The sequence below is a fragment of the Chiloscyllium plagiosum genome, chromosome 22, assembly GCF_004010195.1.
Source record: "Chiloscyllium plagiosum isolate BGI_BamShark_2017 chromosome 22, ASM401019v2, whole genome shotgun sequence".
Lineage (NCBI taxonomy): Eukaryota > Metazoa > Chordata > Chondrichthyes > Orectolobiformes > Hemiscylliidae > Chiloscyllium > Chiloscyllium plagiosum.
Window position 1 is genome coordinate 19,564,779 of NC_057731.1, and position 14,535 is coordinate 19,579,313.

A 14,535-nucleotide genomic window follows, 5' to 3' on the forward strand; every position below is an offset into this window, starting at 1 on the left:
GAAGAGGCAAGTGTTTGAGGAGGACAATTTTGGGCACTGGGATGGAGGGGAGGGGTGGGAAGAGGGGATTTGAGGGACAGAATGCATTGTGTAAGATGTACGAAATGGGTTAATATTAAGGAGTGACTAAGGCACCATCCACTGTGATAATATATGAAGTTCCTGTGAGGACAGCTTAGGATCTGAAGGGAGTGAGATCTATATTGGGTTTTCACCATACAGGTCCTCCACATAATCTCAGTAACAATGGTCCAGGTATTCCAATAACCAGAGAGTTGTAGAGGAGTGCCAACTGGAGTTGTGCATTTGAACCATGTGGAATTCCCAATGCACCTGACTCTATGGGAGTTGTCTAAGAGATTATATTTTCTGGTGGGCAGTTCTCTTGTGCCTGGAGCCCTCTGAAATGGTCCATCAAAGTCAGAGAATTCAGAGGGTTGCAAGTGACTTAAATTTAAGAGTTACACCAGAAAAGCTAGAGGATGAAGGAAAAGCAACTTGAACCATAGGATAATGAGTAAAGTGATCCCTGCAACCCCCAGTTCCATCCCCAGCCCTGATACCCTTAGAACCAATCCTCCTCCTGACCACTTACCTTACATGCTTACTACTCCCCAGTTGCTGTAAACTTCCATTTTAAAGAGGATTACCACTGGTTGAATCTGCTGCAAGCTGATCAGAATATCTGGGCCAATGTTATCAGTGTTTCTTGTATTTAGTTGATAACATACTAATAAACAATGTCTTGTTTAAAGCAAGAACCTCTTCTCATCAGAGTAGTAAGTGTTTTTTCTCTGGTACGCCAGATCAAGTGGCCTTTGTAGTTACCAGCTTAAAAGAGGATGGTTGCTGCAAACTGACCTAAAGTGCAGACAGCGTCATGCAACATAGTGGCAAGTGGTACAGTTCAATCTCGCTGCCTTGTGTTGGCAGTGGTGGGCACTTGAAAATTTCTGGTGATGTAACTTTGAAAATCCTACTCTGGAGCAGGAAGAGCTGAGCATTCAAAACCCGAACAGAAAACAACTTTGGTGATGAGTTTTCAACATGGTGTAAAGACCATGTTTTCTTATTTTTTTCCCTATTTTTATTGTGAACTGAAATGGGGCAAATAACTATTTTAAAAGTCAAGGATTTACTGAAGTATTGCTGCAGTTTCTTTTAAAACCATGAACGTGACATTTTTTGTAAGCACTACTTATAGTTTCAAGCAGCAGTTCAAATGTAGTCCAGAGGAACTGGAACTGACAGCATGTACAAATAGAGATTCACCCAGCAACAAGTATCTGATTGTTCTGTGACAAATAACGTGTAAATGACAACAAGGGCCTTCTGTCTGCCAGCAACTTGGTGATTGGCTCTTAAGTAGCTCAGCAGATTTTGCTCTAAATACAATAATGAGAAGCTATCAGAACTGCATCAGTTCAAGAGCTTCCTCTGTTCACTGCAGTAAAAAATACTGTCAGCCGGTAGAAAATATGTTGCCTTCAGTTTTCTTAGCTGCTGAGTTTTATTTAGTAAATCATAGACATTTTTATAAGTGTGAACCAGCTACCCTGAGCCTCTTGCAAACCAGTGGAAGCATCTGGAGAAGAAAGACTGAGGAGCAGCATCCTGATTAGCAGAAGGACCATCTCAGCAGATCTATGAACAGACTTCTGAACTGCTTTACCCATAACCCCAATGTATTTTTCTGTGTGTGTATGTATAAAACAGGCATAAAACATTAATGCTTGAACTTGTGTTATATTTCCATGGTTCACAGTTGTTCTCGAGTCTAATTATTTGTAATAAATAGTCACAAATTATTCTTGTTAGGTACAGAAACCTAGTCCATGGTTTCTGTCAATAGGGTCTGATAGTCAGGAAATCTATATACTTTTGAAAATCTTTAACTTATGTAACAACTCCAGGAATAGAAGGTCTTAATTTCCAGGTCCTACCCCAGTGAGATACAACAATGGCCGAATTTGATCGATGACAAGCAGTATGGTGGGAGAGTGAGGAACTCACTGGAGCTGGAATGTTGGTTATTCCAATGCAGTTACAGATTGTGTTGCTGATCCCATGTAGTGTTCACCCGGAGAGTGAACAACGACTCAGTAAAACTAAAATCCATGATGGATAGGGAAAGCTTTTAAAAATGGCCCAATGTTAAATAAACAAACCACAAAAGTTTTTACAGCATAGATTGGAAATTGCTATTACAGTGAGTGGACATCATAAGAAAATTCTCTGGTGCTATAGCATAGTGTAGCTTTCATGCTATTCTTGGGAAATTAAAAGCCTTTTAAGCAAAGAAAATAAATAATTCTATCAGAAAGTTATGGAATCAGGAATAGCATTACCAGGAAAATGTAATTTCAGTGATGGACCATATAGACTATGGTTTTACATCTTGGAGAAAACAATCCTTAAGATATAGTATGGTTTCCAAAGTTGATATTGACCTAGATGTGAAGGAGCTAATACACTTTTACGTACAATTGCTGTCTGTGACTGATGACTGTATATCTTGTCAAAGTGTAAAAGACATCATGGTTGCTTTTGAAGAAGTAGTGAAATTCTTTGACAATTACTTTAATCTCAACAAATAAATTTCATTAATCATCTCTACACATTAGTGGAAAAATGCAACTATAACTATTTAAAGTCCAAAGTCACAAGAGACAGAATTGTTGATGGAATTGCTGATGAGCTTTTGTCAAATTTGTCGCAGTCAAAACTCTAGGGAGAGCTGTTGGGATGGTGAGTGAAGTTTGAATGCTTACCTTGACCTCAGTCTTTTTTATATGCAGGAGTTAAACAAGTTAAAATCAAGAAATAACTGGTCATGGAAGAAACATCCTGGTACAGCAGGTATAGGAACAATTGATTAAGAAACCATGAGTCAAGAAAAAAAAATACAACCAGTGGAGGATTTTGTAAATCTCCCTAGATCCTTGGCAGAACCCAAACAATTGACAGAATGCACTGAGATTAACTATGTTGGCGTACAACATTTGTCTTGTGCTGCCTAAAAGAAATGGTGGCCAATATGCCACAATTGGTTCAACCAAGTATGACAAGAGCAGGAAAAGAAATCGAAAATGTCTCACCATTCATTGGTGTTACGTCAAAGCTTTAAGCAGACCTAAGGCCCAAAGGGTTGATTATGAACGTATATTTTGAGCACCAAAAGCATTTGGCAGTTATGGTGTACAGTGGAAGCCTAGTTACATCTTCACTTTGGGAAGCTGACCTGGAAAGGGAACTCGAAAGATGCTTGGAGATTGTTGGATGCAGAACCAGAGCTTGGTCAGTGGTGTTGTGGTGTGCAATCTCCAAAAATATTGAAGCTACCATTACCCATTTGGGAGCACATGGTTGCCAGAAATGTTTTTCATTATTACTAACACTGAAGAGAGTTCAGAAAGTTTATAAACAAACACCAGTCAGAAAGTTGATAAACAAACACTAGCAGCTGGATAGTCAATGAGCAGCATACCCTTTTGTGCTCATTGAGGTAACTCAGTGTGCAACACAGCTTTGTGCACACATGCTTATGACCGATTTAAATTTAATGTTAGACGTGGAAGTGAGTTGTAAGGTGCAAGTTTAAACTGAGAGTTTAATTTCCTTTTCTTTCCAAGAAGAATCCTCAGTACCAGTCATAGAGATCACAACCACCAAAATAAAATATCCTCAAATAGCAGAACAAATAGTGTATTCGCTGAGGCTGAATGAAAGCATGTAAATTAATCAACAAAACAAAGAGTCCACGGACTTCAGCACAGACTTATTGGCAGATTGAAAATAAACATCTGACACAGATTAATGAAATGGTAATGATGATCAATGTACATAGATCTAGAATACAACCAGGAAGAAATTGCCTGAGTTACTAACTCGGGTTACTGAAGAAGAGAAATGGCATGTGTGTAACAATACAGCTGTCCTGCACTAAGGAAATACTTAACGGTCCTGTATATATTGCAATAGAACAATTGCTTCTTTGAGCTGGAAAGATGTCCTCCACAAAGGAAATACTAGATGTTAAATGATCTCCATCCCAAAAGGGACTTCCTGCCCTCTCACTGTCAGGAACAAAATCAAAATCGATGTACAGAGAGATCTGGGTTTTCAGGTCCACTGTTCCCTGAAGGTGGCCACACAAGTCAATAGAATGGTCAAGAAGGCATATAGCATGCTTTCCTTCACTGGACGGGGTATTGAGTACAAGAGTTGACAGGTCATGTTATAGTTGTATAAGACTTTGGTTTGGGCACATTTAGAATACTGCGTACAGTTCTGGTCATCACATTACCAAATGGATATGGATGCTTTGGACAAGGTACAGAGGAGGTTCACCAGGATGTTGCCTGGTATGGAGGGTGCTAGCAATGAAAAGAGGTTGAGTAGAGAAGGATTATTTTCATTGAAAAGATGGAGGTTGAGGGGGGACCTGATTGAAGCCTACAAAATCATGAGAGGTATAGACAGGGTGGAAGCAAGAAGCTTTTTCCCAGAATGGGGGACTCAGTTACTAGGGGTCATGAGTTCAAAGTAGGTGGGGAAAAGTTTAGAGGAGATATGCACGGAAATTTCTTTACAGTGCCTGAAACATGTTGCCAGCGGAGGTGGTAGAGGCATTCAGGAGAGTGTCATTTAAGATGTATCTAGAAGATACATGAATGGGTAGGGAGCAAAGGGATACAGATGCTTAGAAAATAGGCGGCAGGTCTAGATAGAGGATCTGGATCGGTGCAGGCTTGGAGGGTCGAAAGGCCTATTCCTGTGCTGTAATTTTCTTTGTTCTTTGTTCCTTGTTTTGTAAAGTCAACAGTTTTCAACTCAGAGATCTACCAGTTTTCTGATCCTGAAGAGAATATGTTCTAGACTGCCTGAAGTTTGAAGTCAGAGACTTCGGGAGGGATGTGGCAATGGTAATTACGTGCAAAAATATATAATAATAATTAGAAGCAAAGTTTGGGGAGGGCAGGTTAGATGTATTAGCCAGGGTGAATATGGGGATAGGGTAAGGAGACTTGGTCTGGGTGAGATGCTCTTTGAAGGTTGGTGTTGACTTGATGGGTCAAGTGGCTTCTGTCTGTACTTAGCGAATCTATGATTTATACTACCTCATCTTATTGAATGGTGGTGTGGTCTTGATTGACTGCATGGTCTGTTGCACCTTGTCTGTATACAACAAGGTGGTCTGTTGCTCATCCAGCAGAGGGTGTGGGGAGGGGGTGTAGAAGCTCAGGGTGTGGGAGGGAGAGGAGGGCCTATTGGTTTGGTTAGGGGATGTCAGGTTGTTTGCTTATTAAAGCATCAGCCCCGATTCACTTTGTTTATTTAGTCCACAGCTTTAACAAGTCTGCCTTGTTGAAACTGCCTCAAAGTTGCAATAAGACTTGGGAGTATGAAAAATCTGAACCAACCATTTCTTCTGCTGGTTATAGTGTCTCTACATTGACACTTTGACACTAACTGTATCTTTGATTCAATTTGAAGTAGCTTCACAAAGACACTCAAAATTGTAGTGGAAATCCTCTAAAGCACACACCACTATCTGAACAGGAGTTCTGCTCCCCCTACTGGCATCCATTTGTTCATTAGATTAAGAATTCAACAGCACAAGAAACTCTCACCTCAACCTCCTCTGGTTTGTACCATTGTGAATTACAAACGGTATGTGAGAGACTGCCTCCTGGTGGCAACTTACCATGTATTGTTTCAGCTTTGCTTGGTTGAGCTCCTCAATATTCCAGTCTTGATTTATATGAAATCAGATTGGACACAGGCTATGTGGGTTTGAGAAGATAACTCATTTTGTGATTACTAGCCTTTGAAGGACACTACTCAGATTTTGAGAGGTATAGCATTTATTGAGGTATTGTTGTTTAGTACAGATACTTGTTGTCTTGTAAAGTGTGCATGGATGCTGAATGATTTGAGATAAAGATACGGCAAAAGATTTGAATACTTACATGTGTCAGCTATTCAAGTGGGTACTCAAAATGTTAATAAAATTTAATGTGATGGTTGAAAAATGCATAACTAGCTATAAAATTAATGAGACTGAATGAGGATGAAACAAAGGTCACCTGCTTCCATATTATGAGTTAACCTGCGATGTACCTGAATACCTTGTAACATTGAAATCAGAATGGTATTTGCTGATGCCTATTAATATTTTATCCACTTAATTTTCACAGTACCTCGGACAGCAAGACCAAGTAAGGAAATGGGGGAGAAATTATCTCAAAATGCCAAGTAACTGGGTTGACAAGTAACTGTCACTGATAACATTTTTATTATGACATTCTTTCTTATCCTATTTAAATACAGGTCGAAGTTTGTTTATTTTTAATTTAAGGACCATGTTACTTGTGTTTTGAAATGTTTCACCACTTCTGTATATATCACTTTTTTTTTCCTTTTAATTTTGTTTTAGATTTCAGCACTTTGCAAAAAGCTTATGACTTAATAAAAGTAGCCACTGAAGAGAAACCAACACTGGCTGGAGTACAAACTGTTAGCCCGGATTTATATGTGCTTTGTGCAGAACTTGCACTACAGGTAGTGAGACACCTGAACTCAATATAAAATGAAGCTGTTTTTCCCACTCTGAATATTGATATCTTTGTTTCAGTTTAAGACTGGAAATGTGCTGATGTTTATCATTCTACTGCAATATTAGCTGATTATAATGCATTTCTTTTATAATTATGTATTGTTAGCAAGACCAGCATTTGTTGCTAACTCTACTTGCCATTGAATAAGAGGTGGTGAGTCACGCTTTTGAGCTGCTACTGTTCATGTGATGTCAGCATATCTACAGTGTGTTTGGAAGGACTTTGGGTTTTTGTCCCAGTGAAAGTGAGGAAATGGTAATTCAATTGTAAGTGAAGATGTGGTGTGTGACTTACACAAGGACTTAAAAAAAGGAGCAGAAATAGTTCATTCCTTCTTATAAGCCTACTCTGCCATTCAATCAGAATAAGATTGACCTTGACTTTTCTGCATTATCCCTGCCTCCTTTGATGTTTTTACTTTGTAGAAATCTATCAATCCCAATCTTGAACATACTCAATTACTGAGCTGCTGTTGCCTTTTGTGCCAAAGAACTCCAAAAATTCACTATCTGCTGAGAGAATAAGTGTCTCATTTTAGTTCTGCAATTGTGTCTTCTGGTTCTAGATCACTTAACCCAGGGGAAAGTATCTACCCTGTTGAGCCCTGTTAAGAATTCTGTAGATTTGAATGTGATCACCTCTCGTTCTCACAAACTCTTAACATTCGCCTGTACCTGTGTTTTGTTTTTGCCACTGTTTGCCTATTATTTACTATCTATGCTACTTAACTATGTGATCTGCCTGTATTGCTCGCAAGACAAAGCTTTTCACTGTGCCTCGGTACACGTGACAATAAAGTAAATTCAATTAAATTCAATTCAGTTCTTCTAAATTCCAGATAATAAAGGTCCAGTCTCATCGGACAATCTCTTTAATCCCAAGAATTAGTTTGATGACATACATTTTCTTGGCAGATGAATTTTCCAGTGGGTAAGGAGATCAAAACTGCAGACTATTCTAGGTATGCTTCACATAACTGCAGTAAGACACCTTTATTCCTCTATTCAACAAATCATTTGCGTACTTAATTGCTGGTTGCATTTTAACTTTGTGACTAATGAACAAGGGCGCACAAGTACCTTTTGAAGTTCAACACCTTCTAGCTTCTCACTATTTAAGGAAATTGTAGGAGAATTGGGCAGCACGATGGCTCAGTGGTTAGCACTGCTGCCTCACAGCACCAGGGACTCATGTCTGCATGTGTTTCCTCCAGGTGCTCCTGTTTCCTCCCACAATTCAAAGATGTGCAGGTCATACTAAATTGCCATAGTGGTAGGTGCATTAGTCAGGGGTAAATATAGGGTATGGGAATGGGACTGGGAGGGGTTGCTCTTTGGAGGGTTGGTGTGGATGTGTTGGGCTGAAGGGCCTGTTTCCACACTGTAGGTAATCTAATCGAAATAAAATCGAAACAAATTGTAGGGGAACTTGCAAGTGATGATGTACCTTACACCTGCTTCCTTGACTTTCAAAGTTGTTGTGACAGGGAGACTCATAGCTGAATCAGATAAACCTTTCTACCTCTGTATTCATAGCATAGTAAAACTAAACTCTCAAAATTGACCACAATGGTTCATAAACAGATTTTCCAAATTACAAATCCCAGACTCTGTGAATAATTAATTTTAGACAGCAGGTTTGTTGCTTTATCAAAATAGTTAACAAATAATTAATGATACAGTTACTTTAGCAGCGCAAAATTAAACAATAAAGTAATCTAAGTGATGCCGATGATTTAAACCCAATGCCCTTTTTTTCAGGCCTATTTGCATAAAAGTCAGACAGAGAAACAAACACAGTTCAGGGAAAGATAAAAGAAAACTGACCAGATTGCTTAAGTGGTTTTAATAAAGCTTTATTCCACAGGCAATATGTGATTGTTTCTTAGTTAATTTTCTGAGGATGATGATCAGGGAAACCTTTGCAGTTCACTCTGAGGAAGTCAGTCTTACAATCGGTTCTGCTATAACATGCATTTCTTGAAGCGAGTTGGCTATAACATGACTGAAGAGTTTAGACCATTATTTATAGAATGCCAACTTTCCTTACCTGTATTGGCTATAACACAATTCCGGTCCCATTGATTCAAATGGTGCTGCGATTACACTATTTTCTTATAACATGGGATCGCATGGGAACAGAACTATCATGTTATATCAGAACAGACTGTAATTGTAACTATTGTATAGTTTCTATTATCTGAACTTCCAGTAGCTCAGAAACACAGTCCAAAAACCAGTTTGAAACTCAGGTCCCAGTCTCGGTTTGACCATAATCTTCCCTTCACACTTGCTGGCACCAGTTCCCAGGTACTGACTTTGTTAATGGGCAAACATCTGATATCTGGTTATGCATACTGCCATTCCAGAGGTGAAATGTCTAAGAAATTCTTTCACATACCTCACAAACTTGTTTGTTCTGTTTTCCTTAGCACAAGCTGCTGCTCACAGGTCATTTTCAGCTCACAGTGGTCAGTTCACAGCACCAAACCCAAAATTAATAAAAAACACACTTGCCTTCATTGCTCAGACCTTTGAATGTAGGAGTTGGGACAACATGTTGATGTTGTACAGGTCATCGGTGAGGCCTCTTCTAGAGTACTGTGTGCAATTCTGGTGCCTTTCTATGGGAAGGACATTATTAAATTGGAGAGGGTTCAGAGAAGATTCATCAAGATATTGCTGGGAATGAAAGGTCTGAGTTATAAGGAGAGGCTGAATAGACTGGGACTTTTTTCTTTGGAGCTGAGGAGGTTAAGGAGTGACCTTATTGAGGTTTATAAAGTCATGAGGGGCATAGATAAGATGAATAACAAAGGTCTTTTCTGTAGGGTGGTGGAGTTCAAAACTAGGGGTCATATTTTTAAAGTGAGAGGAGAAAGTTTTAAAAAGGACATGAGGAGCATGACAACATTTAAAAGACATTTGGATAAGTACATGAATATGAAAAGTTTGGAGAGATGTGGGCCAAATGCAGGCAGATGGGACAGGTTTATTTTGGGAGCATGATTGATGTGGACCTGTTGGACTGTATGACTTTATGACTATGAATGAAATAAAAAATAATAAAACAGAAGTGAGGGTTCTAACAAAGTAATTCAGATTGCAGATTTGGAAGGTGCTGTTGAAGAAGATCTGTTAAATTGTTGAAGTGCATCTTGTAGATAGTATGTGGCTTTCATTGTGCACCAGTGATGAAGGGAGTGAATATTGAAGATGGTGCCAGTCAAATGGGCTGTTTTGTCTTGAATTGTATTGAGCATTTTGTTGAATCAACGTCATCCAGGCAAATGGCGAATATTCTATCACACTCCTGACTTGGATCTTTCAGATGGTAGTCAGGTTTTAGAGTGTTAGGACATAAATATTTACCTCAGAGTTACCAGTTTCTGACCTTATTGCTATTGTGTTTATATGACTGGTCCAGTTAAATTTCTATTCAATGATAAGCTTTGCTATGTTATTTGTTTGGGACCCAAGACAGTAATGGTGCTGAATGTTTGGGGAGAGAGATTGTTAAATTCTCTTTTGTTGAAGGTGGCATTGTTTGGCATTTGTATGGTATGAATGTTACTTGCTGGATATCAGTCCATATTGTCCCAGTCTTTCTGTATGTTAGTATCTGATGAGTTATGATGGCATTGAACACTGTGCATTAGCAAACAGTTCCTCTTCTGTTCTTGGGACGGAGGGGAGATCATTGAGGGAGAGTGATGATGACATATTCAATCATAATTCAATAGCAAATTGTATAATTATCTGAAGAGAGAAATGTGCAGAACAAAGGGGAGAAGGCAAGGGAATGGGACTGATTAAGTTGCGTTTGCAGACTTGCTGAATGGCCTCCTATGCTGTAACCAGCGTATGATTCTATGAAGCAAAGAAAAGGGTTGGGCTTAATTTATCCACAGGCTGCATTGCAACAACTCACCAAGGCTCCTTTCAAACCGGTGACCTTTATCACCTTAAAGGAGCATTGTTACTTGCACATTTCCACTAGGCCACATGCCATCCTGACTTGAAATTATATTGTTGTTCCTTCACTGTTGCTGAGGACTTTCCTCCTATCAGCACTGTGGTGTATCTACACCAACTGAACAGCAGGAGTTCAAGAAGGCTGCTCACCACCATCTTTTTGAAGGCAGTAAATTCTGAACAAGCAATGCTCACTTCCCATGAACAAATTGAAAGAAATGACTGGCCTAAAACAACTTCCTTTGTGTTTGACTTCAAACAGTGAAGTGTTTTTTGCCACCGTTTCCCATTGTCTTCAATGTTGCCAGGGTTTCTTGATGCTATACTTCATCAAATGCTGCATTGATGTCAAGGGTTGTCCTTGCCTTTGTAGAGTTCACTTCTTTTGTCCATGTTAGGTCTAAGGCTATAAGAGGTTTGGAGCCAAGATGCTGAATACCTTACTGTATATTTCCATCATTTGAAGTTTTGTTCTTTGTAAATGCACCCAATGATATTTTAGATTTAGTACAGGTCGTTCTGCTATAGCACGCATTTTGTTAATGTGAGTATGCTAAAATACAATGGATGAATTGGGGACACTGTTTCTAAAGCACAAACTTTTAAAGTGTGTATTGGTTCTAATGTGATTCCAGCTCCATTAGTTTAAATGGTGCTGCTATTACATGATTTTCTTACAACACAGGATTGCACGAGAACGGAACTAACGCGTTATAGCAGAACGTACTGTGTAGCTTGCAAATCTATACCATACATGTGTCAGAGTTCAAGTTTTCAAACATTTTACTTCCATAAAGTTGAAGAGACAAAATAATTGTGGTATTATGTTTCTTATTTGTGGCTGATATTTATTGTGTTTTGACATATTTAGTAACATTTACAAATTTCTCCTGTAATTGTGTTCATCTAAATGTTGGAACTGTTTTTCTTTCAGTTTGAGCAACGCGACATTAGCCAGGATTGCTTGAGTATGTACTTCAAGGGAACACTCCCTCACAATCAGTTTTTGGGTAGAGCATATCTTTGCCAAGCTGAACTGTATGCTCCAAAGTCTTCTGCGCATGTAGTAAGATTTGTTTTACTTACTTAAATACAATCAAAATTATATGAAACAATATTTTTCTTTAAAAATGACTGTTAACTGCCAAACGAAGTGACTTTTGGAACTGTATGAAAAGATTATTTGTAGTCATTCGTATTTGGCTCCACTTGTAGACCTCCTGTGGCATTGCTGTTGACAATTCAAGTGATATTTGGTTATAATACAAGATTGCTTTTTCTAAAAGTTAAAGGGAATGATTTCTTCTTACCTGGAAAGTTGGTGGCTGGCAAATGAAGATTGGGTTGGGAGAAGGCAGACACCATCACCATCCTAATGAATCAAGAGGGGTGTCTAAAAGAGGGGAGCAGCTGGCCTGCTGAAAACAGATGAGAAGAAGAACAAATGTTAAACATGAACAGCAGAGTTCTGTCCTATTTGCAAGGACACAATTGTAATCTTTAGATTTAAAAATAGGCAGGATGTCCCTAACCAATGATGGGTGCTTCTCCAGTGGTTTCACATTGCTTGTTGATGTCTTGCCAGATGATTGGTACAGATATTTTATAATCAACCTGTTCAGAGATGCTATACACACGTCTCCAGCCCCACTCCAGGTCCTAGCTCCCATCCCACCTCAAACTCCAGCCCCACTAAAGAACTCTGATGTGCAGACCTCACTGTCTCCTAGGTAGGGCTTGAACCTATTGCTAGTGAGCCACGGTGGGTTTCCAGCTTAGCATCCATAGATAGCCCCCACCTGTGGCATTCAAATGAAAGCAAGATATCAAAATACACAGAGCTTACATTGCCAAGAGTGGCTAGAGTGCATTCAATCCTGCTGACTCTTTCTGCTACACTTACAAAGTTTAGTTGTCATTTTTAAGATTTTTTTTATTCATTCACAGGATGAGGACACCACTGGTTAGGCCAGTATTTATTGCCCTTAGGGCAATTTGGAGTCAACCGCATTGCTGTGGGCCTGAAGTCACATATAGGGCTGGTAGTTTCCCTCCCTCAAAGACATTATTGAACCAGATGGGTTTTTCCTGACTATCATGAGACTCCTAATTTCAATTTTTTTATTGAATTCAAAGTCCGTAGACTGCCTTGGTGGGAGTTGAATCCAGGACCTCAGACCATTACCTGAATCGCTGGATTACCAGTCCAGGAGTAATATCACTGGGCTATCACCTCCTCTGAAGGTGTTTCAAGGAGTCTTGTTACCTGACAGGAGGTTGTTGCAAGCTTCTAACTTAGAGCAGATGAATGTTAAATAATTGGCACTATTTCCACGATTTTCATTCTTCTGATACTTTGTAAATGTGACATACTTTTTACATTTTCATTTCCAAAATCCAAGATAGAATTTGAGCCCAAAGTCTTACCTGATACTTCAGTGTCGTAAGGGAGTGCCATAAAGTTGGTATTATTCTCCAGATTAAATGTTAAATTGAACCACAACCACTTTTGTTGTCTCTCCCCTCCGCTGCAAACTAAAATTGATTTGGTGCATGATAAATCCCTATGACAGGGATTGGGGAACAGAGAAATTTTCTGGTAGCCAACATTTTTCTTTCAGTCAATATTAAATAGAGGGTAAGCTAGCTATTGAGTAACAATGTGAAGTTGGTTTTATTGGATCGATTGTTACACACTTGACCTTTATTAGTACCATACACTATGGGTGTGTGAACTGAGTATTAACTTATCTATTGACTCGCATAGAGTTGGAAGTTTTATTCTAACCCTGCAGCATAAAACAATTTATTAATTGGTACTGACGATGTTGATCATGGAGGTCACCAGTTTAGCTGGCGGGGTAATATTTGATCCTTTTGGAAAGTATACATTTTTGATGGCAATGGCTCTATTGTTCTTTAATGTCAATTAAATACCAAAAGAATTGATGTTTATAAAGATATCATACTAACAATAATTATCAAGGTAAATGCAACTGTCACTTCAATCTGCATCTGACTCAGAGATATCAATTTCTTTTTGTCAAGAGTCAGTAATAAGGATGGTATATTCTTTAAGGAAGAAAGAAGGTGAAGTATGAGGGATACTTTCTGAAGGTTGTATTATTGCATCATTCAAAAAAGCATTTTGCTTGCTCCTGAAGTTGGCTTAATTTGTATTCCCAGTTTTCTCCTTCCCTCCTTTTTTATCAGTGGGGTTACATTTACCACCTTTTTGCCTGCTGGGACTGTTCCAGGATGTACAGAATTTCGGAGGATGATAACCAATGCATGCACAGATTTCATGGCCACCTGTTTTAATATATTTTGGCAAGTAGTTGATCATGCCCTGTGATTTCAGCTTTCAGTCCCATTAATGTCTCCAGGTTTTGTTTGTACTAATACCGATAATTCCTCCTTGCTAGAAGACCCTTGCTTCCTTCGCACTTCCGGGAAGATATTTGTGTCTTCTTCTGTGAAGACAGAATAAAAGTAATTAAATAATTGTGCTGCTATTTCTTTGGTTTTCTATTTATCAATTCTACCATTTCAGAGTATTCGGGTTTGTTTGTTTTCACTATCCTTAGAATTTCTCTTACAGCTTACTTTTATGATCCTGCCAAGTTTACTCTTATACTTATTCTTTTATGTCCTCCTTTGGTCCTCCTTTGCTTATTCTACACTGCTTCCAGTCTTGCTACTATTTTTCTAAGCAACTTTCAATTACTTCTCTTTGGATTTGATATAATCCTTAATTTCTTTTGTTAAGCATAGTTGGGCCACTTTTGTCCAAAAGGAAGGTATTACTACGATATTATATGCTTTCATTCCTTAAATATTAAGCAATGTCTATCCACTGTTATGCCTTTCAGTTAAGTTTCAAGAACACAACTAACTCAGTCCTCATACCTTTAGTTTCCGTTGTTAGTTTTAGGACCCTA

General features: G+C 38.8%; 1 protein-coding gene across 1 annotated transcript in view; it reads left to right on the plus strand.

Moving 5' to 3' along the window:
* The window catches only part of LOC122561114 (cilia- and flagella-associated protein 46), a 234,213-nt gene that overhangs the window by 649 nt on the left and 219,029 nt on the right, over positions 1-14,535 (plus strand). Inside the window, exons 2-3 of the mRNA XM_043712553.1 lie at positions 6,440-6,564; positions 11,529-11,660. Coding sequence (XP_043568488.1) covers positions 6,440-6,564; positions 11,529-11,660 — 257 coding nt within the window. The remainder of the gene's footprint in view (positions 1-6,439; positions 6,565-11,528; positions 11,661-14,535) is intronic.